Source organism: Miniopterus schreibersii (assembly GCF_964146895.1).
Source record: "Miniopterus schreibersii genome assembly, chromosome: 14".
Lineage (NCBI taxonomy): Eukaryota > Metazoa > Chordata > Mammalia > Chiroptera > Miniopteridae > Miniopterus > Miniopterus schreibersii.
Genome location: NC_138114.1, coordinates 16,571,546 through 16,597,695, shown reverse-complemented (window position 1 = coordinate 16,597,695; position 26,150 = coordinate 16,571,546). Strand labels below are relative to the sequence as shown.

General features: G+C 41.7%; 1 protein-coding gene and 1 pseudogene across 3 annotated transcripts in view; one reads left to right on the top strand and one right to left on the bottom strand.

Annotated features, from left to right (window-relative positions):
* Positions 1 to 2,401: 2,401 nt before the first annotated feature.
* VCL (vinculin) overlaps positions 2,402 to 26,150 on the top strand; it is a 94,808-nt gene continuing 71,059 nt past the window's right edge. For both annotated transcript variants that reach the window (XM_081158439.1, XM_081158440.1), the window contains exon 1: positions 2,402 to 2,702. In XM_081158439.1, the coding sequence (XP_081014565.1) occupies positions 2,535 to 2,702 (168 nt within the window). In that variant the 5' untranslated portion in view covers positions 2,402 to 2,534. The remainder of the gene's footprint in view (positions 2,703 to 26,150) is intronic.
* On the bottom strand, positions 10,743 to 11,070 carry LOC308566964 (small nuclear ribonucleoprotein G pseudogene; annotated as a pseudogene). Its single transcript has one exon. The product of its transcript is annotated as a small nuclear ribonucleoprotein G pseudogene (transcript).

The following is a 26,150-nucleotide window of genomic DNA, read 5'->3' as shown; positions in this document are numbered from 1 at the left end:
TCACGGGTGTGCAGTCAGTGCGGTTACCCAGGGCCCTGCACCCAGAGGAGCTTCACGTTGGGCTCTAATGCTCTGCAGCCGCTGTCTTGATTCTTTATCATTTTGTCTCTGAGCATTTTAGAAGAGACGTCCAGCGGGACAACGGAACACGCACTGAAGGCTTGGAGCCTCAGCTTTTGCTTAGTCCTGCCTCCAATCACCTCCTTTGGATGGGCTTTTAGCTGCTTGCTGCCCCAACTTCTAGCTTCTTGACCCCACCCCTGTCCGGTACCACTGCTGCCCTCTGTGGTGCCTTGGGCAGGGTTCCATATATGCTGCCCATGGTGTCTAGGGGTGAGGCATGAAGGTGGCCATTCCCAACTCAAGCTATCAATGCCACAGGATGAGTCTCTTGCCCTCCCTCCAGTGATTGGGAGAGTCTCAGTGTGGAGGCTGCAATTCCTTTGGAAGTCACCTCTTTGCTGTGAGTTGGGGAGGCAGGCCTGTGGGAAGGGGGGTGCCTGGCTTGGCCTCTTTGTCCCTAGCAGGGAGCGGCATGTCAGTCCAGCAGCTGGCAGGCAGGAGGGGGCTCCAGGCAGTCAGTGGTTGCATGGGCCCCCAAGTTCCTGCAGGGGGGAGGGGGTCTGTATTGACCACAAAGGTTGAGGGAACACCAAAGAAAGGAACAAGCTTTATATTTTTGTATCTTTAACAGCACCATTTCCCTGCTTTTTGAACAAGGGGATCCACATTTTCATTTTGTACTGGGCCCCACAAACTGAGTAGCTGGTTCTATTTGTAATCTCATCAAAGGGCTTATGCAGTGCCTAGAATTTAGAAAGTACCAAATAAATGTTATTTTAGAATAGAGTTATAGAAATCCATTGTCTACAAGGACATGAAAGCAGTAACAAAAGAGTGAAAGTAGTCAGGAGGAGGCAGGTTGAGAACTGGTTGGAAAAAATAAAGGGATTAAACAGTACAAATGGGTAGTTATAGAACAGCCACAGAGATGTGGTTTGTAGCATAGGGAGTGTAGTCAGTATCATTGCTATGACAGGTGCGGGGCCAGGTGGGTGCTTGGGGCATTGGGGGCACCACTCGGTAGGATACGTGATTTTCTGGCCACTTTGCTGTACATCTGAAACTGATACAGGGTGATGTTGAATGTCGACTGTAATCGAAAAATCTTAAAATTAATAAAAAAGTGAAGGTATTACGGAAAGGAAAAGTACAGGATTTAGCAACATGCACCGCAGAAAAGGGGTATCTATTACTAGACAAAAATAGCTTCAGAAAGTACCCAGGACAACACACACAGTCTAGCCTTTTGCAAAATGTGGGCCCTTGAGAAATATCTTCATTTGATGGAGCATCTTCTGCTTGGCGGCATTAGCGGAAGAGTCCGGCCTGGGAATGGGGAGGCGGGGAAAGGGGGGCTGAGGCGAGGGGGGCATCTGGGAGATGTTTCTTACACTGGGTGTCCTGAGAGAAGCAGGCGGTTTGATCTTATCGATGGAAAAGTAAAACGTACATCCTTTCGCATTTTCATTTCTAGGTATCCGCCCCAGATAAACATACATGTGCCCCACACAGAGGCAGGTACAATGATGTTCATGCAGAACTGTTTTTCAAAGGGGAAAAACAGAATCCAGCCTCAAGGTCCATTCCTAGGAAAGCGTTTGATCTCACGCCGTGGAAAACCGGGCAGCCCTTAAAAAGCACGAGGTGGAAAGATAACCAGGGAATTTTAAGAGGAAAAAGTATCAAGGTCCAGGAAAATGTTTAATCCCATTTACTTAGACAATATGCATGTACAAAAAAATGAATAGACGAAGGTCCACGAGGCTCCAGACCAAGCTGTTCGCAGTGTTTTCGAGGAGGGCGTGGGCGGGGTGCTGGTGAATGAATGGGACGCTCTCGCTCCTCTGTGCACTTCTGCTGTTCGCATGTTTTACTACAAAGCGTTTCCGTGTATCACTGAGGACACCGAACGAGGGTTCTGGGGGAGCCCCGCGAGGGGAAAGCTGGGGCACGGCCGCGGGCACCCTCGCCTCCCGGGCCCCGGCGACTCCGGCGCCGCGGGAGGGCAGACCCCGCCCCGCGGAGGTGGCTCTGCAGAGGGCGGAGCTCCGCGGGCCCGGCGGGGCGGCCGGGGGCGGGGCGCCGACTCGCCCGCGCGCTCCGCTCCCACCATGCCCTTATAAGGAGCGCCCGGCGCGCGGGCTGGGAATCCGGTCGCAATCCCGGCGGCGCGGCCCCCGTCCCAGGCCCCTCCCTTGGGAATGGGGGCGGGGCGGGGCGGGGTCTCGGAGGCGCGGGGGGCGGGGGGCGGAGCACCTAGAAGCGGGACCAATAGGAGTGGCACCGCGGGTATGAGCGGCGCTGCCATTGGGCGCGACGACGCGAGGGGGCGGGGCGACCGTGAGGCTGGTAACGCCGAGGGAAGCCCTGACTCCGTAGTCTCCTCTCAGAGTCCGTCCGTCCGCGGGTTCCCGGCCCCGCCGTTCCCGGTTCTCCGTAGCCCGCGGTTCGCCGCCCCGCTCGCCGCCGCGATGCCGGTGTTTCACACGCGCACGATTGAGAGCATCCTGGAGCCGGTGGCGCAGCAGATCTCGCACCTGGTGATCATGCACGAGGAGGGCGAGGTGGACGGCAAAGCCATCCCCGACCTCACCGCGCCCGTGGCCGCCGTGCAGGCGGCAGTCAGCAACCTCGTCCGGGTGAGTGCGCAGGGCCCGGGGTGGGCGGCGGAGCCGGCGGGAGACCTTCCCGGGCTCTCGGTCCGCCTCGCGGCTCCCCTTTGCCTCCTCGCTGCCTGTGGCTGTGCACCTGGGCTCTGGAGCCAGGCGGCCGTGGGTTCGAATTCAGTCAGACTCCACCGCCCCGCCCCCCGCGCTGTGACCTTGAGCATGTCCCGGAGCCTCTCTGGGCCTCAGTTTCCTCATCTATAAAATGGGGCCAATTGTAAAAATGACTGCCTTGTGGGTCTGCTGTGAGGAGTCCGCGAGGTGGTATCGCACAGTGCTTAGCGCCGCGTGTGGACCTGCTGGGCGCTTGACAAATGGTAGTTGTCGGGGTGACTGAAGGCCCCTTCCTTCAGCGGGCGGACGCCCCTCGCGTTGACAGCCTTACTCTCAGCTACTTTCCAGGCCTCCCCAGTCTGTGGGCTGAGGGACTCCCCTGCCCATTGCTGGCCTTTCCTTCCTGGGGCTCTGGCGCCGCGCCGTTCCCCTTCCTAACACTTCTGCCCCTCGCCCGGCGACCTGCCTCACCCAGCCCCCTCCCCAGGGCTCCCCGCCGCCCGCCCTTTTGTCCACTTGTCTCCCTGGCTACTCCTCTGTCTGTCCCCTCCCTTCCCGGGCATTCTGCTTCAGCTCACACCCCTGGCACTCTCAACCCCCCGGGCATTTCTGTACGTAGTGATTCATGACCACAGTCTCCTAACCCTTTCCCTTCACCCCGCTGCCTTTCATTTTTTACCCCTTCTTGGAGATTCCCACCTAGCTTTACCTGCTGTCAAACGGCTTCCTTCCATTGGGGCCTCTCGGGACTCGGGGCCCTCCCTCCCGGCCCCTCCTCCTGGCAGGAAGCAAGATGGAGCTGCTGGGAGAGGCCTGTGGAGTCCGGGACCTGCGGGACCTGCGGGAGGGAGGGAAGGGCCCGGAGTCTCCTCCCCGAGCCACCCCTTCCCCGGGGCCGAGCGGGGCTGCAGATTCCTGTAGACCGCGGCTGTGACTAAGAGCGGAGGTGATGGCTGGAGGAGCAGAGCCCGCTTCTGAAACAGGAAAGGAGGTGCTGCGACCCGTCTCCTCACACTCCTCTGGCATATCACACTTTCCTTCCCACCCCGGCGGGTGACTCAGCCTGCTGCCCGGGAGGGACAACCTGACCCGCTTAGGGAAAAGTTCATGCTGCTCCCCGACCGAGCTCTGTAAATAGTGTGTCAGGGCAGTTGGGAGGCAACTGTGGGTCTGGGTGGGGCTTGGTCGATTATCTGAGTAGAGCCCTTACTGCACTAGAGGCACCTTAGCCGCTGAAATCTTCCTCAGTTTTCAGGGTCCCTTCAACTGCCTCGGGCTGTTCAGGACACTGATAAGTAGGAAGACCAGGAAACACTGTTGACCAAATTTCTGATCTGCCTTCTGTATAGATTTAGTAAGAATACAGTAAGAATACTGTGATACTGTGTTCATTCAAAATGTCTAGTTCTACATTGTTCTTGTGGTTTTTTTTAAAAGAACTAATTGTAATCTAAGACTCCAGAGTACATTCTTATGTAGTGTTGTCTAACGTGGCTACATTCCAGGCCTCCATTTTTCAACAAATAGGAAACAATGTAAAGAGACAAGGTAATAGTGTCCCTCCAAGGAGTACTTCAGGAAATGAAATCTTAAAACCATATGTTGTACTTGGAACAGCGCTAGTGTAGTCTAGGGGTTGATATCTGTCTGGTTAGGCTATTTAGAGAAAAGTTATTTATGAGGTTCAGTGCATGAATTAATTAGAATTGAATGTCTGCTTTATAGAGAGCATTGTAATAAGTCATTGGTTCTCAGGTGGGGATGTGCATCAGAATCACCAGTGGGGCTTTTTAGAAATACGGATGTCCAGCCCCCACCCAGACTTATTGAGGAACTTTCCCAGGGGGTTGGGTAAAGACCTTTCTATATTAAAGAAGCTCCATAGGTGGTTTGATATACACCCTTAGTTAGGAAACACTATAATAGATACTGTGGGACAAATACCAAAGGAATAAGACCAGTCAGTTATATGCTGGAAAAACAATTACATATAGTTAACATACGTCCTAATACATACAAAAGAAGGGATTGAGATTGGTGGTAGATGTGAATTAGAAAGTGGGGAGAATTATGGTGACAAATAGTCAATCATGAACAAAAGATTCTTGTGAGTAAGTCACTTCCAGGTTACCCCAAGTAGATTGTCTTGATTAGCTCAGGAGGCAGGTTGCAGGGAAATTGGAGATGGGTCAGTGCATGACATATGGGCAGTGTAACAGAAGACCTTATCCAGTAAGATGAACAGAGTGGGAGAGAGGGTGAGAATAGTGTGGAGATATAGATTGTGTTCCGGGAGTCCAGAGGACCTACCCATTGCTTGGAATTACCAGTGTCAGTTGTGGCCCTTATATATATGCTGCTGAGTATGGTGATGAATCATGTACATGTGTCAGTGAATGCCCCAACTAGATGACAGGCCTCGTTTGATATTTCTTTATGTGCTCCTCAGTTCTTACTCTCAACATCGGCACACACCAATGGCTCCATAAATATTGTTGAAGAAAAGAAGGGACTGTGGGAGAGGGAGATAAATTAGGAGATTTTAAAAACTGGTTGATCATAAAGAAAGTGAGGGCCTGGGCTTCAGGTGTGGTGGGGAAATGGAGAAGGAATTAGAAGTAATATATATTAGAAACATAGAAGAAGAATTAGAACTTGATAATAGAACTCCCAGGAAAAAACATGGTATCCCTATCAAATAATGAAACTGATTTTTAAATAAATATTCTGGAATTTATATAATTCAGGTTTCTTTCAGTTACCTTGGGGGGTTATATCCTTGTTTCAGTGCTTCTGTTTGGGAGTTCCTTACAGATTACATATACATATATGTCAAATCAGTCTGGTTTTATTTTGGTCAAGAAAATTTTATCCAATGTGGGCATTCCTTAGCCCTACTACTTCATGGACCATTCTTGAGTCTAAATATTTCCAAAATTAATATTTACCAGGCTAAGATGAAACTCTCAATTGTTAAGTAGCCATCATCCACTTATCAAATAGCTTCTTTATTGAGACCCTTTTTAAAAGTCAAAGCAGTAAGTGATACTGGGCAGAATAGGTATAATACTGGATTGAAAGTCTAAAGCGGCCCTGATGAAGTGAAGGGCACAGAAGTTCAGAGGAGTGTGACATTACTTCCATGAGAGCATGGGGAAGGCTTCAAGGAAGATGTAACATTTGAACTGGCCTTAAAGTCAGGTGGGATTTGAACATTTAAAGATGTGATAACAAAGGCGTTACAAGTAGAAAGAACCACCTAAACAAAGGCACCTCGTTATTGAGACTCTGAGGACCAAATTTTAACTTAGGGTATCATTAGGGTAACTACTTTTGGGGGGGGGGCAAGACTCATTTGGATTTGTAATCTCATGTATATTTGTTAGACAAAAGTAGTCTGGTCACTTTATATACATGTCTTATCACAGCTAAGTCGTTATTTTTACTCCACACTTAGGGAGGGGCAGGATGGGAATATTTGTTTACATGTCCCTTTTTCAGCTCAGGATCCTGAACAAGATCATTTTTTTAAAGACAGTTGTGATATAATCCACATAACATATAACTCACCCATTTAAAGTGCACAATTTAGTGTTTTTTAGTATATTTACAGAATTGTATAACATTGATACAATCTAATTTTAGGACATTTTTGTCCCCTCAAAAGAAACCTCATACCCATTAGCAGCCACTCATTCTCTCCCATCCCCACCACTGGACAACCACCAATCGACTTTCCGTCTGTGTGGATTTGCCTATGCTGGACATCTCATACAAAGAGAATCATAACATATGTGTCCTTTTGTTTCTCACTTCTTTCTCTTAGCATGTTTTCAAGGTTCATCCTTGGTGTAGTATGTATCAGAACTCCATTCCTTTTTGTTGCTGAATAATATTCCATTGAATGGAATATGGCCATTTTAAACACTGAGAGTGATTCTAAGATAATAACAAAACAATGAGGGGGTGTAGGAGACAGAAGGGTGATAAGAAAAACAGGAGACGTACAGGAAGTTCCAAGGATGGGATTCAGTAAGCAGTTGGGAAAAAGTCAGATGTCTTACACTGCCTGTCTTGTAGCATGGTATATAAATTTTTCTTTTCTTCCCATTCAAGTGGCCATAGAAATTTGACAGTCTATACAGTTGTCCAGTTTTATTAATGGGGCTTCAGACACTTTGCCTTCTCCATTGCATCTGAGGGCATGTGTTGTAACTACTCCGGGCTCATGAAATATTTATTTTGGGAGTTTTTGTGGCCTTGACTTTTGTGAGCCTCACCCATATATCATACTGCTGGGACCAGCTCTGGGACAAATAGCAGCATTGTCTTTACTTTAAACTATGGGAAAGTGTGTTCTGTTCTTAAAAAGAGATCAGCAATTTTGTGATTTTGCTTTAATTTCTTTTTGTTGATGTAACACTTATTTCAGTTAAAATAAATAACAACAATGTTTGTGTGATAAGCCTGTGGGGTGATTTTTTTTCTCCTTAATACTTTTCTATATTTTCCAGTTTTTAAAATGAACATATAATTCCTAGTTAAGGAAAACCAATAAAGTAATTAATAAGAACATTTGTATAATCCTTTATAACTTATAAAGTTATAAACTTATAAGGTAGGTATTGCTGTAGTCCTAATTTTACATATGAAGAAGATGCTGTGGATCAGAGAAATTAAGTAACCTGCCCACAGTGGCACAGCTAGTTAGTGATGGAGCTCAGACTCAAACTCTGTTTCTCTTACTATGGATCCTGTGCTTTTTTCACTCCACCATTCTACATCCACTTAGAAAAAAGTTGTTAACTATCAGTGGCATTTTTCCACCCAGAATCAGAAGCAGCAAGAATGCTGTTGGTCATAGAGTTTCCATTTGTCTTAACCCTGGCAAGATTCTCTGTTTAAAGCCTGGTTTTGGCATGGCCTGTGTGAAGGGCCTATATTAAAGGAATGATGTTGTGAAGGTAGGGTTCTGTTTCAGCAACATTCAATTTCATAGCATTTCTTTCTTTTTAATTAAAAAATAAGAGTAGGTACAGATCAGCACAAAAGTACTTATGCCTGCAAAACAGGTAAAGGCTTTTTATAGTATATATCCCTGCTTAGCTCAAAGTCTACTAGAACTAAGTAGTATTTAAAGTAGGTTTGTAGGATTTAAAAAAATTTTGTATTTAAATGGTATTTAAAGTAGGTTTGTGAAGTCTTTGGGGAATCATGAAGTTTCATTTGAAAAAGTTAGTCTCAAGATGAAAATAGTTATAGGATGGGACAGATATGAACTTTGTTCCAATAATACTTAACATTTACTCGTATGATTGTTAGAACAGAAGAGTTGTGGAGATTTTATGTTTCTACAGCTATGTTATAATTTTAATGGAGCCCCAATTTAAATATTTATTTATATGTCTACACAGTAGGAAGTTGGGCTTTTCTAAAGCTGTTTTATAAATAATACTGGTATAGCCCTAAGGGGACAAAATAAAAGAGCGAAAGTCCTTAGTGTCAACCACAGTATAAGTTGGCTCCTTCTGTTATAGTCCAGGAGTAAGGGCAGCATTAAGGAAAATACTTTTATGGGTTGGGACTTATTTAGATTTTAATATTTTTTGTATATTTGTTTAAAAAGTCATTTTGTATACTTTTAAAATTACTGGTCATTTATATTTGTATAAAATGCTTCTGCTTTATATGCGTCACAGCTGAGAGGGTCATTATTTTAAAAGACTTCTGACAACTTTCTGGTCTTTTACAGCATGTATAGGAAGGGGGCAGGGTGAGAATATCCTCATTACCCACAGTCTGCAGTCCAGCGAGCATGTGTATACTCTCTTGTGATGTTCACCGAACTTGGTCACTGTTTGTCTTCTCCACTAGATAGTAGGTTCCTCAGTGGCAGGGATGACACCTATTGTATTGATTCCTTTATTTCCAGTGTCAGGCTGGTCATAGGTGTGCAATATAACTTTTTTTTTTACTAAGTGATCATAGGCATAGAATTTATTTTTTTAGGTACAAAGTCCTGTAATAGGAATTTTTGTGCAATGAATATTTCCTATCTCCAGCTTTCAAACATCTGGTGTAGCTGAATTTGAATAGCCTCATCAAATTTATAACGGGCTTTGTCTGAAACCAGTAGAATATATACTAAGAGGGAGGAATGAATGGCTAACTGCCATTGTTTGAGATAACTAAAGTGTTCAGGCTATTTTGGGTGGTGGTTCTCTGTTTCAGAGTCATTTCAACTATGCAGGCCACTTATTAAATTCATAACATGAGAATATGTTGCTTCCTATCTGAAAGGGTCATTAGAATTTTGCCGCCTTTTAAAATTGGGAGTATCTTTTTACAATTTAACAATTTAGACCAGGTGTTGGTATAGTTATTTAGAGCCCTGCTGGTTATAGTGTAGTATCATACTATGAGTCGTGAATTCCTCCTTAAAAGATCTTTATTTCCTTGAACCCCATGGCAGGAAACAAAGATATGAAGTTGATCTGCTGCTTTTTTGCTTTCTGACTGACCTGGGCCCTGTCTTTCCTTTGAACCTTATGTCATAGTCATGACAGTGGGGTATATTTTTACATTGTAAACCACCATTCAATCTATGTCAAAAGAAATAGCAGTCCTAATGAGCAAATGTCAGAGATTAGCAGGTTTCTCTGTAGAATAATGCTGTGCTCAGGACTCTTGCTGGGGAAGGGTTGTTTTATCAGTTCATGTTGCTTTCAGGCAGGTCTGCCCTTAAATCTTCCCTATATAGTAGAGACAAAACTAGAAGAAGAAAACATAAATTTAAGGCTTTTTTAAGCTTCCAGTGCTATGTAGTATAAATACTTTAGAGTGAGCTTTAAGGAGTCAAGTTCAAATCTGTACTAAGACTCTGAAATACCCAGAGAAGAAGTTGCTATATTGGTGAAAGGACTAGACCTCCCATTGGGGATTTTCATTTTTTTCTGTACACTAGACCTGTAAAATTCTTGCAATATAGGGTGTTTCAAAATATGTATACACGCTTTAACAGCTGATAACTCAACTTTCACTCCTTTTCAGGTTTAACTGATTTGAAATAATGGGTGAAGCCAGACTAAGCTTTGAACAAAGAAAATTTATCCTAAAGTGCCACTAGACTTCTTTTTTATGGGGATACATAAAAGATAAAGTTTACGGTACAAAACTGGCAACAGCTGATGAATTGAGGGCACACAAATACCGAACAAAATAATTGTTGGTGTTTGTGATTCCATTGCTTCGAATTACCAGCAGCGCCTGGACCAGAACGGTGGTCAATTTGAAAACAGGCATTGACCAAAAAAAATTATTCATTTCTGTAGATTCTTTTAAATTCTGAAAATGAACTGTATGTTAATAAACACTGACTTTATAATCATTCAAAGTGTGTGCACATTTTTTTGGGATGCCCTTGTATGTGTTTGGGTATATTGGGCCATGTAGGTGAGTTTTGAATCTAGGTGCTGCTTCTTTGTTTTATCAGCCATTTTATTTATGTATTTCTTTAAATAGGTTTTATTGTTTGTTTTTTTTTAGCAAGAGGAAGAGGGGAGGATAGAGAGATAGAAACATGGGTGAGAGAGAAATGTCACTGACGGGCTGCCTCCTGCACGCCCCCTCCTGGGGAATCCAGCCCTCATGTGCCCTGACTGGGAATTGAACCCTGACCTCTTGGTTCCTGGGTGGACGCTCAACCACTGAGCCACACCGGCCGGGCTTATCAGCCATTTCGGTACTTGTTCAGTTTCATTGGGGATGGTTTTGGAGAGTGAGGCTGTCTTACCTGTTTCTTCTTAACAATTTACAAAAAGGCTTATTAGGGAAGGAAGTTGAGATTAATATGTAAGAAGGGAATTTTTGTTCATTTGTATTTTTATCATGATAGTGTTATATCTCTCATGTAACACTACATATAATACAGTATATATATATTTTGGCTGTTATAAAAGTTTATTTAACAAAAACGTTCACTATGAGAATGTCTCCGACCTGATCTCTATATTGTAGTAAAACCGGTGATGTGTGGAGGCCTTGGCCTCTCTGGTGAGCACAGCCGTTCTTCACCCCTCTTTCCAAGGCTTCTAACATGATGGCGTGTTTCCTCGTATGACCGCCGTTCCAGTCGTGTTCCGTTGCCCACTAGTTGCCATCTCCACAAGATTCATAAAGGTATCAGATCTCCGCAGTAATCCTTGGACATGTCTGCCGCCATTTAATTTCAATGATAACTTCTTGTCCAGAAATGTTTTTAACTTGGGGGAGGGTGAGCTTTACTCATGGGGTCTACTCAGTGAGCTCAAAGGTGCCTCCAACCGAACAGCATTTTATTGAACGGTATACTGTTAGTAATCACGTCTTGTCACGCTGAGCCTTCGTGTCATCTTCCAAAAAGAACAAACTCTTACACGTTACAAAAGTATTACACTTTCATTGTTGAAATTAGAGAATCTATTTTCAGTCGAAATCTCAGTATTTTTCAGTCTGTTTGAACTTGATTTGTCTTTTACTCTCTCTTTTCTCTCCAAACCAATTTGTGTTTCCTTGGATGTAAATACAAACTTAACTATGTACAGAGGCACCAGCTTTTATCCTTTGTCACCATTAAAAAAATACCACAAAACCCTTTAATTCACTTTCCTGCTCAAGAATGGCAGAGAGAAGCGAGAACCCCGGTGTGTTACAGCTCCCCGAGACTTCCTCTGCCATGCGATGTGCAGGGAGCCGTGCTGCACTTACCTAACTGCTGCTTCAGTAAGTGTGGAGTGAAATAGCTTCAAAATAATGGGTTAGGCCCCGAAAGAACTTCTAATCTCAACGTACTTATTAAAGGTATGGGTTCTTTAAGTTGGTTAAATCTATTTAACTGTGCGCATTGTGTACAGGCAAAGAGATAGGGTGTGATAAAGTAATGGATAAAGGGAAACTTGTATAATTAGACATAGGAGTTGGGGATTAATGGCCTTCTCTCCAAGTCCTTGGTAAAAGCTTCATAGAGTTTGTGTTTTCATATGCTGGGTCATCAGTTTGGGGATGATGGATTTGATTGTGGTTTTTCTTTCCCCTCTCTTCCTGCTCCCCTAGGGTATCTCCCTTTTAAGATTTGGTTTCTGGAGGGCAAGGGCTGGGGTATATTCTTCTTGATGTTTCTGATGCTGTGCTCATGGTGTTCCTTCCATAGGTGTGTCATGTGGTGATTCTTGCCTTCCGGGCTGGTCAGCCTAGGCTATTTCATGACAATGAGGACAGCTTGCTAATCTTGCCTCCACTGGGAGGCACGGTGATTACTTTTTCCTGCCCTTGAATGTTACTATATACAAATGCCTAAGGAGTCACAAAGAGAAACAGATTCATAAATGTGTTGGTTACATGTTTGAACTTTTAGATTTCAAAAAACTTTTTAGGACTTCTGTCAGAAGTCAGTTTTTTAGATTGGTATGACTGTGGAATATGTGTGTGTGTGTGTGTATAGAGGATGACAGGTGGTGAATCTTAGAACTAAAAATGTTTTACAGATATCGTTAAGTTGCAGAAAATAGAGTCTTTGGCCCTTAGAGAATTTCCTACTGATAAGATTTCCAGTTGAATTAGTTTTAAGGGAAAAGTGGCTGAATTTCATTGCAGCTGGCCACAATCCAAGTCAATGTCATTCCTTCTTTAGAAATAAGCTTAACTTATTCCCACAAGGAAGCTTTCCGTGAAGGAAGAGAAATGGCGCATTTGTTCTTAGAGTTGAGGAGTGAGGGACCTTGTTAGGAAGCATCCCTGTATTTCCAGCCTTCTCTCTGTGCCCACCCCCATCCTGCAGAATTGCCTCACCTTTTATTTGTAAAGTGGACAGCATGTTTTTATTCATACAATTAAAGTAGATAAGGATATATGAATGGGTTAATAAATCTTAAATAGAAAAATATCTAGGCAAGTAACATGTAAATTCTTAACCCTACATCTCTTCTCCCTAAATAGCAAAATTAGATATTAGACTCTAGCTATGCACATTGCTAGGCTGATAGTAGGGCATATAAGATATGTTCTCTGGCCTCACGTTGTTAAAATACAGGTGAAATTTATAATCTTAAAATGATTTATGTTATCTAGATCCTCTCCACCAATGAAATTATTGCAGAATTTAAATTATTCATTTAATTTTTTGAAGATTTATTTTGAGAGTGAGGAAGGGAGAGGGAGAGAGAAATATGGATGTGAGCGCAAAACCTTGATCGACTGCCTCCTGCACGCCCCCTACTGGGGACGGAGCCCACAACCTGGGCATGTGCCCTGACCAGGAATCAAACCGGCAACCTTTTGGTGCGCGGGCTGATGCCCAACCTGCTGAGACACACTGGTCAGGGCTAAAGTACTTATTTTAAAGGGTTGTGTGCGAGTATTGTAAATGCAGTTTTTATTCCTTGGAGTCATGGAGAAAATGTGAGTGGGTCAGCAGCAGAGTGAGCAGGTGGTGGGCCCCATAGTTAGGAAAAGACTTTTGAGGATTGGCCTCAGCTGCCCTCTTCTTGTGGCAGTCCAGGCACACCGGGTTCTCATTTCCTCCAAAGCACGGAGCTGCTTGTGGGCCTTCACATGTGCTGTTCCCTCTGCCTGAACTACTCTTGTGTACTTATTTACGTGGATAATTTCTACTAATCCTCTACGTTCACATTAAATGTCAATTTTCTAGGGACACCCTCCTTGACTCTACCTCCAAAACTAAGAGAGGTCCCTCTATCATATGATTGCTATAATTTTTTTTATTGTGCTTATTACAATTGTTAGTAATTACTTGGGTGATTATTACTTGACATCATTCTTCCCACTAGAGCCCGAGGGACAAATATTGGCTTTGCTGTGTTTGCCCCTGAATTTTCAGCACGAGAGCCTGGCACATAGCAGAGTCTTGAGGAATATTTGTTGAATGAACAAATGGGAAGATCATTTGCTGTGTCCCTACTTTATGCTTATTTGGAAAAATATCTATCATGCTGTGGGTGAATCTTGGTGAAATTTAACTGCCAATTAGGAAAGTAACTATAAATCATTGCTTTGCACAGGGCATTGCCTGTAGTGGGACCATTCAGTTCATGTTTTCTGAATGAATAAATTCTAGGCGGAGTCCTAAGGTGCAGATTGGGATAATCCTCCACAACACAGGCTTATGCAGAGTCTGTAAGTATAAATAAAAATATAACGTGGACTTGGAATTCTCTATTAGTTTTGATCCTTTGCAAATAAATGGAATAGCTAACATTGGCAAAATGCATCTAGTATGAGTTATTAAGTAACAGAGTCCTACTTTAGATATAGATACAAGGTAAATTAGCATACAAACATGGCAAGACTCTTGGGAGGCAGTAGAGTGTAATGGTTAAGAATAAAGACTGTAGAGCTAAACTCCTTGGGTTCAAATCCTACCATTGATTGACATCTGCAAGGTATGCAACACTGGGGGAATTATTTAATCTCCTCTGTAAAACACAGCGAATCATAGTACCTGACTCATAGTTTATTATTGTGAGGATTAATGAGTTCATAAAAATGTTTAGAACCTATGCCTGACACATAGTTAAGAGCTCAATGAGTGTTAGACATAATATATTTTCCCATGATTTTAAGCCATATTTTAAATGTTAGTCTAATGAAAAGGCAGTGTTGATTTTTTTTTTTTTTAAATGTCTAAGCATAACTTCTAACTTTTATTCAACAAGGCACAGTGCCAGTGAAAGCTTTCAGCAGGATTCCATATGTTGTGGAATATGCAGTTTTACCAACTGCAGGGAAAATATCACTCACAGTTTGTGTGTCTGAGCCTTTGATTGCCAGTTTCCCATCATTAGAATAAAACATCTAAATTTTTGCCTGATAATTCCTTTGGCACAAAAGTGAGAGACAAAGTGTATTTTTTTTTTCTTTTCTTTTCAGTTTAGAAGGAAGAATTGGGGACTTAGGATTTGGTATTTTACCCTAAGGATTCATTGCTCTATTTTCTAAAAATGAAAACAAAACAAAACAGCAGCAACAAAAACGGAAGGGGTAGTCACACCACTCACTAATAGTAATAAGATGAAACCAGCCAGTTGAGGAGTATGACACATTTGTGAAATAGAATTCATCTGATTCGGGAACAGCCAAGTTAATTGAACAAATTTAATAACTACATACTGTGCCATATGCTGTGGCATATACTATGGATGAGTTTGGTATCTCTTGCCTGAAAGGAGGCCTGGAATCTCTTCCACGTGTGCTGTCAACATGGGAGTAGCAGAGTTGCACATAATGGGCAGGTGGCTGTAATACTAGTTTGGTAGGTGTACTTACTGGTAGCCTTTCAGTGGTTTTCAGGAAGTTTTGAACAGGCATATTTAACTTCAAAATCTTAAATTAATTAGCATCTTTACTATCTCCCCAGTAATAAAAATATTGTAAAGTACTTCTAATTCCATTGTCCCCTTATACATGTTTGTCTAAGTTTTCACTTTTGTTTCCGTTCTTTCTTCTTTGAGATATGAGAGACATGACCTTCCTTGACCATTCCCTTGCTTCCTGAAGTCCATCCCTCACTAGCATCTTCCGTGAGGTCTTTGGGCGGACAAAAATCTTCATTTTTGTCCTTGATTTTGAAGGATAATTGCATTGCATATATGAATCTAGGCTGGTAGTAATTTTCCCCCCAGCACTTTGAAGATATTGTTTCAGCGTTTTTGCATTCAAATCAGCCGTCAGTCTAATTGTTGTTTTGCTGTGTAGATTATGACTTTTCTCCCTGGGGTTTTTAAGGCCTTATTTATCTGCCTTGGGATTTTTTTTGGGCTCCCTGATTTTGAGAGTTGATTTCTTTTTTCAATCCTAGAAAATTCTTAGGCGTTATCTCTATGAAGTTTTGCCTCATTTTTCCCCCTCTCCCTTTGGAGCCCTAATTAGAAAAAATGCTGGACTTTCTCACTCTGCCTCTCATGTCTCTTAACAGTTTACATTTTCTATTTGGTAATGTCTCCAGCTCTTCCAGTTTGCTTAAGTATTTTAATTATGCACATGAGCTCACTTTGATATGCAGGGCAGAAGACCTAGAATCCTTATCAAATCTAAAAGATGTCAGCAGTGATTTTATTGAAGTTGTATATTAAACGAGTCATACCCACGCCTTTTCAGTTTCATGAGGAAGAAAGAAAAATGGAATGCCATGTCTAGTAGCATGAATCTACCTGTAGAGATCTTGGAAGAAAACAGAAAGAAAATATCCAGTTAAAGCAGGAGTTCCAAGGAAGGTCTATAAAGAAGGGCTCTTCTTGTCCTTGAAGTCAGGTATGCCAGTGTTGCTTAATCATCCCAATATGTATTCCAAGCTGGCATGAACACAGAGCTATGCTGTTATGATGTTATGCAGACACCGTGGGGGATATGTATAGGAAGATTCCATTTTGTATTGTCCTGTCTGTGAAAGAGCGTACATTAAAATGTGCTGGGATTGAGGGATGGGATTTTAGGTTAATTTTTTTTCTTGCCACAATTCATGTCTTCCCTTTCACAATGAACATGTACTGCTTTCAAAGTAAAAAAGATAAGTCCAGTATTTCCCCACATCCTTCTGTTGCGACCACTCTTCTCACAGCCTGGAATTACCCTTCCTCTCCTGTTAACATGGGCCCAGTGTTCACGTCACTTTCTCCATGAAGCGCTTGCCAGGCTGCTCAGCTGAAATTCATCTCTCCCTGTGCTGTGTTTCCATAAGGCTTGACTATATTTCTTATCAGATAGCATCATGAATTAGAGCTACTGCTGTGCATGTCTCTTTGTACCCCTCCTTCCTCCGACCCCACCCAGCTTCCAAATTTGACTTCTAGAGAAGTACTCCCATAGAATGGGGCTACTTGCACTTGGTAGATACACTAATATTGAATCAGTTGTATTTGCAGCGTTGCAGTTTTTTTTCTCTGTTAGAGCAGGAAAAGATAGATATAAATTCCGAGTCACAGTCAGCAGAGTTATTTTAAAATTCAGAGGGCAATGATATATCTGTGTACACCAATGAATACTCTTTCCTAATTTGAAAAGGCCGCTGAAAATTCTCTGGGGTAAAAGGAGCCATAAATAAATAAACATCGTCTCTAAAACTGCCATATCTGTTGCATGTCTAAAACCAAAACAACGAATGCTACATTTGACCTGATGTATACCAGAAAACTTCTCTTGGAACTGGAAGCTGCAGCCTGGGCTGCTTGTTGTAAAGCTTCTGTAAAAAGGCAAATTCCTCGGTGAGCCCGCTGCAGTCCTGCGCTGTGCTGACGGCGCTGAGGAGTGGGGGTGTAAAACCGCCTCCCCCCTTCTTATCTGGAAATGGACTTTTTAGTGATTATGTTCGCCAGATAAATAAGCCTTCTCTTTTTTGTAAGTAGTGTTCTGCTGACCTTTCCTTCCATATCTCCTTCCTTCTCCTTCCTCAAAGCTGCCAGCCTGGATTAGGCTTTACTGTTTTCCCTCCTTGGTAGTTAACTATCAATCTCATCCCTGTTCATCGCCGCCAAGTAAAATCTTTTAAGTACAACTCTGATCTCAACATTTCCTTGCTCAGGAGCCTGTACCTTCTCCCATTGTCTTCTAAGTTAATCTAAATTCCTTATTCTAGCTCTTTTTAAAAAATTGAATATATTTGACATGTAATATTGTATAAATGTAAGGTATACAACATGTTACTTTGATACGTTTTATAGTACTGTCGTATGATTGCCATAGTAGCGGTATTTATCATACATAATTATAGCACAATATTGTCGTCTGTCTTGTTCTAGCTCCTGAGGGCTATCAAATCCTATCCCCTTTCTGCTCTTATTTCTCCATGGAGTAGAGACACTGGCATGTAAACCAAATTTTGTACTGCCCAGGAGCTAAGAATAGTGCTTATATTTTGAAATGTTTGAAAAAATCAAAAGAAGAATGTTTTGTGACGTGTGAAGTGATATAAAATTAAAGTGTCAGTATGCATAAACATAGCTTTATTGGAACGCAGCCATGCCCTTTCATTTACATATTTTCTGTGACTGCTTTCACAGTACAGTAGTGTTGAGAGGTTATGACAGAGATTGTATGGCCCACAAAGCCTAAAATATTTACTATTTTCCCCTTTATAGAAAAAGTTTCCAACCCTGGACCTAGAGTTGTACATTTATAAAGTTGGAAATAGACCTCAGAGATGTTCTGATCCAACTCTCTCATTTTAAAAATGAGAACCTGTATTCTCAGACATTCTCCACCTTTGGCAAGGGAAAAGCCAAAATCAGAATCCACTGCTGGCCCTGCCGCACCGCAGCGCCCCTCCCAGAAGCCTGTAATAGCCCGGTGAGACTGCTTGGCGTTTCATGAACTCCAGTCTCTTGCTCCTGTGCACACCCTGTATTTCCTTCTTCCCACAAGAAGTTTTATCCATGCCTTAAGGCTCAGCTCAAATACTGAAGACTAACTACCCTTATCCCCAAAGCTGGTTGAGCTCTCCATCCACGGACCCTCAGCAGTGCTGTTACACCTCCCTGTTGGCCTTTGTCAGAGTCATGTATGTAGTCCTGAATCTGTTCCTGGCCATAAACTTCCTAACTGTGCATCTTTCTGTCACCTGAAGTGTCACCTGCACATTGCCTTCCACACAGAATTCTCAGGATATAAAGTATGAGTTCATCTAAAGATGCCAGGACACAGGAGATGCCTTCAAGACCTCTAGTTTACTTCTATTAAAAAAGAAAGAAAGAAAATACACCACCACTAAGTAATATTTTTGGTGCGATCAGCTGTGTAGAAGAATTCATCGCGAGTTTACCTATACCATAACCACCTAGTAACTGATGAAGTATGTACACCCTGGGGAGAGAACTTGGATTTATCCTAAGGAGGATTACCTAATTGTGTGATGATTATTTAAGCCTTTAGTATATTTATTAATTACTAGGCTTATAGAAACTTACCTGCTTAGATAGGAATTCACACTTTAAAATCAAATTCAACTATGAAAACCTTCTACAGTCTTTCTCAATTTCCAGGGATTCTCTGCTGTTGTATCTTCCATATAAACTCTAAATTTGGGACTATTTCCATTTATGAACCATAGACTTGCAGTGTTCTATAATGAACCATTAGGAGTGAACTTGATATTTAGTAAGGACTGAAGATAAAAGGATTATAGTTATAATGTTTAGGTGCGTTGCCGGCATTATCTTTAATATTTTCCTTAAAAACAAAACAAACAAAAATTAGATAGATGAATGGACTCTCATTCTAGTGTAATTTCTTCAATTCTGGCTAATTCTATTTCTTCCTTTTGTCCAACTGGGAGTAAGTTATCTAAGATGGTAGAACCAGAATTTAGTAATGGGTTTAGATTATCTGTGGCAGCTGTTCAACATCTAGACTGCAGTATTGATATTTCGTATTAGTAAGCAAGTGAAATAAAAGGAAATAAACTTACATATCTGTAAAAGTCTTTCTCCTGATTATACCAACTTGTGTCTGATCTATTAATGTTACACGAAGAGCAGTGGTGAAGTACAGCCTGCAAAAGTTCACAAACACAATCAGTATTGGTGGGGATGGTTGGTAGCTTTTTTCTCTCTGTGCATCTCTGCCAGTTTGGTTTGGATGTGCTGCAGCTGTTCTCTTATTTCACTTTTCAGCAAGTTTAGAACTGAGTCTGCACTCAGCTCATATATAGTCACACTGAATTACTTCTGCAGTAATTGAAAAGAAAAGGTAAAAACATTGAGAAGAAAAGCTTAAAGGCAAAACTTTTAGGGCTTATTTAGTCTAGGTACCAGAAAACAAGAGATGGGTTGTTGTTTTTTTCCTATGAGCATTTTAATTGGCAGTCTGAATCATTTGACACATTAATATTACAGGTCATTGTATTTCCAGTTCCGGTTGCTTGTGAGAAATGTGTTTGATTTTGCTTATGGCCCTAATTTAATGGGTCAGAGTGTCTATTTACAGCTTGGAGTCAAATTCAGTTACTGTGCTGAATAACCTCAAGTTAGTAAGCAGGATGCTCTTAACATGAGTAACAACATTTAAGACTTTTGTCATTGGGTTACTATTTCAAATTTTGACCACACCTGTTAAAAAAAAGAATCTACATTGTTGATCAGACTTGGTTCAGTTTTAAAAGCTAGTTGCCATTTGTGGCAAGGTTGTCTTAGGTGATCATCTCTAAACAAATAACAGTTAAGGAACTGAAGCAGGTGAAGCCCTAGTGAGCCTAACCGATGCGATACTGACCGTGGAACTCTTCCAGCTTCTGGGAAGGAAAACCAGAACAACTGGACATCAGCTGGATAGACTGCAAGCTGATGGTTTATATTTGCCTATTATGAGCTTAAAGTTTTTCTTTTCCTTCTTGCCATCTGGCGGTTCCATTGAATTACAGAATCATGCAGTATTATAAAACAGACCTTTACATATCATTGAATCCCTCTCCCTCATTAAAAAAAAATGCAATAAAGTGGTTTAGGATTACAGCAGGGGTGTGCTGAAGACGACACCACAACGTGAGTGATTTTAGAGATTTGCCTAAAATCTCTGTGCCACTGCTCTTCCTCTGTAAAACGAGATAGTAATGGTACCTACCTCCTAGGGTTGTTATAAGGATTTAGTGAGGTAATAAAAAGCTCCTGACTTATAGCGTGTGCTAGAAACAAAACAAAAACAAACAAACAAAAGAGCAAACCACATTTTTAAAAGAGAAAGTGGAAGTCACAAGTGACTGCAATACACTGCAAGGGCAGAGGGACAGAAAAGGGGACTGTTCTAGGTGATTTACACGTGTGTTCCACCCATTAGCTCTGAAAGAGATCTTACTTTTCCCATTTTACTGAGAAGGAGACTGAGGCTCAAAGAGATTGTCACTTGTTCAAGGACAGAGTTTGTAATAGCAGAGCACTGTGAGAGTCATTCCAAAGTCCCAATTCTTTTCCCAATACTCCATGTTACCTTCCAGAACAGAGTGTAGGCCCCAGTTATCTATCCTAAGATAAAAATGGGTTGCTTTTCACAAATTCATTTACAAATTGGTTTCAAGTTATTTTTTCTATAGAGACAATGTTACAAAGGTGGTTATATACCCAGGCAAAAGCTACAATGTAATTGAAATTCTGCATATTTGTGAACTAAAACTGTTAGGAGAAAGTGTGTTTGCAATTCTAGCTATTAAAGCAGAAAAACAGATAAAAAAGAGTATATTTTAAATTCTGTGGGATGATAGCACCTTGAGCAAAGCAGATTTGGTTGGAGGACAATGAGGAAGAAGGTGGAGACTGTTTTGACTCTGGTGGGGCCTTTGGGATACTGTGAGGGACTAAACATTTATGGCACAGAGACATTCTGTATTTGATAACACTTTCATGGTGTGTCAAGCACATTCACATGCATTATTTCCTTGTGTTGTGTATGAGACAGATAGGGCAGGTGGTAAAGTTGACCTGATTTCCCTTAGCAATCAATGTTTAGCTCTCTCTCTCTCTCTTTTTTAAAAAAATATATCTTTATTGATTTCAGAGAGAGAAAGGGGGAGAGAGAAACATCAATGATGGGAGAGAGTCATTGGTCGGCTGCTCCTGCACACCCCCTACTGGGGATCGAGCCTGCAACCTGGGCATGTGCCCTGACTGGGAATCGAACCGTGATCTCCTGGATCCTAGGTCGATGCTCAACTGCTGAGCCATGCCCAGCCGGGCGAGCTCTTTCTCTTTTTTAAAATATTTTTATCCATGACTTTTTAAATAGCCCACGGGAGCCCAGCTATTCACCTTAATAGAGTCATAGAGGATTAGTGCATAGTTGTATGAAGAAAGAATGAATATAAAAGAATGAAGGCCTTTCTGAGTTAATTTTGCAGGAATAGAAGGAATTAGGATGGAGTATTTAAAGAGTATATGTGGGCAGTATATGTGAAAATGGTACAATGATATGTTAACCTGTTTTATTACCTTTCTTAATCATTTTACTTATTTCAGTTGGCACTTCTTTTCTGAGCACTTATGCGCCAGTCAGTGTATGTTGGCTATGAGGGGGAAAACAGTTCAGACGCTAACCTAAGGAATTTATTCTCTACCTGAAGCATCTACTAAAGATTACATTTAGGCTGGCTCTCTCTGGAGCACACCCATGCCTTTTTTCCTCTTTTCTTGGGCATGAACTGTCTTTCTCCTAAACTCTAAGAATCTCTATAAGACTAGCAACCAGGGAAGCAGTGGGCAGTGGCAGCTCATCCTGTGATAACCCTCTGAACCTGTCTCCAAGGCCTCCTATTCTTTGACTTGTGAGCTAACAGAAGCCCCACCTTAGCTCACTTCTGTCACTCTGACTTCGACTTCTCAGTGAGTCCATGCAGCCCTGTGTGGCTCACTCCTTTCCTATAATGTCTCTAGAGAGCCAGAGCAAAGACTCCCCCCTGTTGCTACTTCTATCCTAAGCCCTTCCTTTGTTTCACTGTCCCTAGCTTTAATAAATGTACTCAAGAAAAAAAAAAGGTTACATTCAATCATGCAATGATCTTTTCCTGTCCACCAGTATTTATGGTTATGCACCAGTTACTTAATTATGAAACTAGTGGAAGTAATACTGAGTTCTCTTTTTAATAACTTAAAAAATTAGAAAAAGTAAAGGAGATTGAGTGAAAAACAGTGCTTTTATTTTCCCATAACTATTGCTTGAGTTCCTGTCTCTAAAGCAGAACTAAAGGATCAGAATTAGGGGACCCCTATGTTCTTCTCCCCCCCCCCCATGTTCTTTTATGCAGCACTTACTAATATATGTTTGAAACCAAAACAGAAATCACTTTAAGTAGGGTTTACTATATTGTACATGGGTGTAGGGATAGTTGTCATTTAACAACATATTGCTTGCAAGTTAGGAAGTGTACTTGAAAACACAGGAAGGGGAGTCATGAGGCTTGGATTCAAATTCAAGTTCTGCAACTTTCTTAGAGAAATAACCTCTCTGAGCCTCATTTCTAAAGTGAAGAATTTGGATTAGATTGCCAAATTCTTTTTCACTCTGAAATTCTCTGTGAAATGGAAGGAGCCATATCCTGTGTTCCATTGAGAGAGTTGGGGGGAAAGTGGGTGGTGGAGATGAGTTCCCTGTGTTGATGACCTGCTTATGTTGTTCAATTGGTAGCCATTCATAGCACAAGTGTAAGTGGTTGTGAGGCCTGCAGAAGAATCCTGAGTTGAGGGAGAGAATGTAGTATTTGCAAATTGGAACCCTGCCCAACTATGTTCATAAACAGGGATCTGGTGAGCAAGGCTGCTCTGCTAACATTTATCTAGCCTTAATTGATACATTCAATCTCATGTTGGGTTAGAATAAACAGCTGCTGCCCAGGCAGCTTAACACTAGTTCTAAGGAAAGTATGTTGCATCAAATGAGCTTACTTGACATTAAAATTTGTTACTGACATGGTTCATCTGCTGTTTAACCCATTTTATTGTTTGCATTGATGTACATTTCAATTAAGTTTTGGCAGTTGGTAAAAATTTGTACCTTTTAGGCACTGGTGGTTTCTTATTACTTTAATTACTTACCAAGAATATTGTTAATACATTTTATAAATTTTGTCTATATTTATATTTTTTTTAAGAATCTGGAAAGTACGGAAAAGGATTAAGAAGAAAATAAAAAATTGTCTGATTCTATTTTCATGTTGTATTTCCTTCTAGTTATTTTTTCAATGTGTTTAGGGGAGAGTGGGATGTGAAATTATTATTGGTGAAATCACTGAGACATAAGTAAAATTTCACATGACACTCATGATATTGGGGAATTTGCCTAACGTACTGTGCTAAATAAGACCAAATCTTTTGCCTGGCTGGTGTGGCTCAGTGGTTGAGCGTTGACCCATGAACCTGGAAGTCACGGTTCGATTCCTAGTCAGGGCACATGCCCAGGTTGTGGGCTTGATCCCCAGTGTGGGGGTGTAGGAGGCAGCCAATTGATGATTCTCTCTCATCATTGATGTTTCTCTCTCTCTTTCCCTATCCCTTTCCCTTCCTCTCTCTGAAATCAATACAAACATTAAAAAACCAAAAACCCAAAAACACTGGGGGGAAAAAGAAAGACCAAATCTTTTTGTTAAATTAGGTGGCACAAACTCAGATGCCTTCAGGACCAAATAGGTAATAAGTGAATCAGGCCAGTTATAGGACACTGGGGAGTGGTAGTGACTGTGGTAAATGGAAAAATGCAGGCCCTGATAGTAGTAGAAGAAAACTACTACTGTTTCCAGCTTATTGTTGCCATATGGAAACAGGGCCTAGTGTTATTAGATCATCCTGATATTCATTAAAATCTGGAAATCTTTATTTCTTTTTGATGTGAAATTTTCCATTTTAAAAAATTCTGTGCAGGTCAAACAAAATAGGTCTGTGGGCACTTGTTCCATGCACTGCCGTTTTGTCATTCCTGACATAAATACTTCTAAATCTTTCTCATAGTTCTCACAAGAAGAGCACTTTTATAAAATATTTACAGAGGAGTTGGGTAAGGACTTTCTAAGAGAGGCTTCAGGAACTTTTCACTCTGTATAAACTCTGAGAAGGCTGCCGAGTGTAGGAATGGTACTCAGATACCCACAGGCAGTGACACAAATGAGTGACATGATCTGGATGTGAAGATGATGATGGAGCAGAAAGCATACAGGGTGGGGCAAACGTAGGTTCACAGTTGTGAGTACTTGAGACAGAGTTTATTCTTGTATTATTATTATTTATTGTATTATTTTCCATACGAACAACTGTAAACCTACGTTTGCCCCACCCTCTATTCCCCATATGGGACATTTGGGTTCCTGCCAGTTGTTTCCTTGCTGGAATGCAGATCTAATGTGGCCAAATCTTTTGCTATTTCAAGAGATGTCAGAAATTTGGATCTCTGTGAAATTTCTTGATTTAAAAAAAAGGGGGGTTACCAAACAAAAACCACTCTTGGCCCAAATTTTGCTCAAAAGCCAAGTTTGCAACTCCTGGCCTCAATCACTATTTCCCTAAGTATGTTGTACAAATCTGAATTCCATCATAGGTTAATAGTTATTGTTAAGAAATTAGGAATCCTGGGTCACATGTATTTAGAAAATGGTAGGTTAAACAAAATTAAATGGATTTTCTGACTGCAGGTTATCTTACACCTTAACTATACTAATATGCCTTATAAATTCCTAAGAAGAAGACAGAGCTTATAAACTCCACAGTTACAGTTATATTTCCATCTCCACTTATTTTCCTCACCATCCCTCTTGTCTCTCTCTGAGAAGAGGTGGCCTTTCTCCTGGTTAAGGGTAGTCTGGTTAAGGGTAGTCTCTGCCTGCTCTCCAGATTCTATCCCTGCCTTTTCAGGGACTTTGCTTCATAATTAATGTCTAATTTCCTGCCTTCTTTCCTTCAGCCTGTCAGCATGCTTGGTTTTCTACTACAGTGGTACCTCGGTTTTCGAATATGATCCATTCCTGAAGACCGTTCGAGTTCTGAATCATTCCACAGCCAACAGCTGGGCCTCAGGATCTTGCCCTCAGCGGAAGCCGTGGGGCACGTTCGACTTCCGAGGCGTGTTCGAAAACCGAAGCCTTTACCTCCGGGTTTACGGCGTTCATAACCCGAAATGTTCGTCAACAGAGACGTTCGAAAGCCGAGGTACCACTGTAATTAAACAAAATAACCCTTTCCTTATGCCATATGCAAAAATGAACTCCAAATAGATCATGGACCTATTTGTAAGAGTTAAAACTATTAAATTCTTAGAATAAAACATAGGAATAAATCTTTATGATGTTGGTTAGGCAAAACCTCCTTAGGTATTACAGTCCTGTGCCCCGTAATGATGGTTAGGTCAATGATGGACCCATCAGATTATACACGGTGGCGGTTCCATAAGACTGTAATGGAGCTGAATTTCCTGTAAGAAATGAAAGGATATGTGGTTCAGGTGGAATTTTCTTTTCTTTGACAGGAGCAGTATTTGTGGAGCTTGGCAATAGGTCCCTCTCACTCAGCACCTCAATTTTGAGGGCACAGATTACATCCCAATTAGTCAGCCACTGACCTATTTCAGACAGTGGAAGGAGCCGGTCCCCCTGTGCCACATATCTGGAGGGCGCTACAGCCTTCCCAGATCTAGCTTCATATCCTCAGAATATAATGCTGTAAGTTCTTTGTTGAGGACTTCAGACCTATCCAAGGACACAGGTCCACAGGAGTTGCCTTCACAAGTATTAAGTGCCACTTTAGTAAAAGCTGTCTGTGGTCGTGTGGGGCTAGTTTGTCCCTGTACTTTGGAATTATTTTCAGGTTGTAATGATGTAAAGCACAGATAAGTTTTATTTCTTTGATCAATTCAATGCCA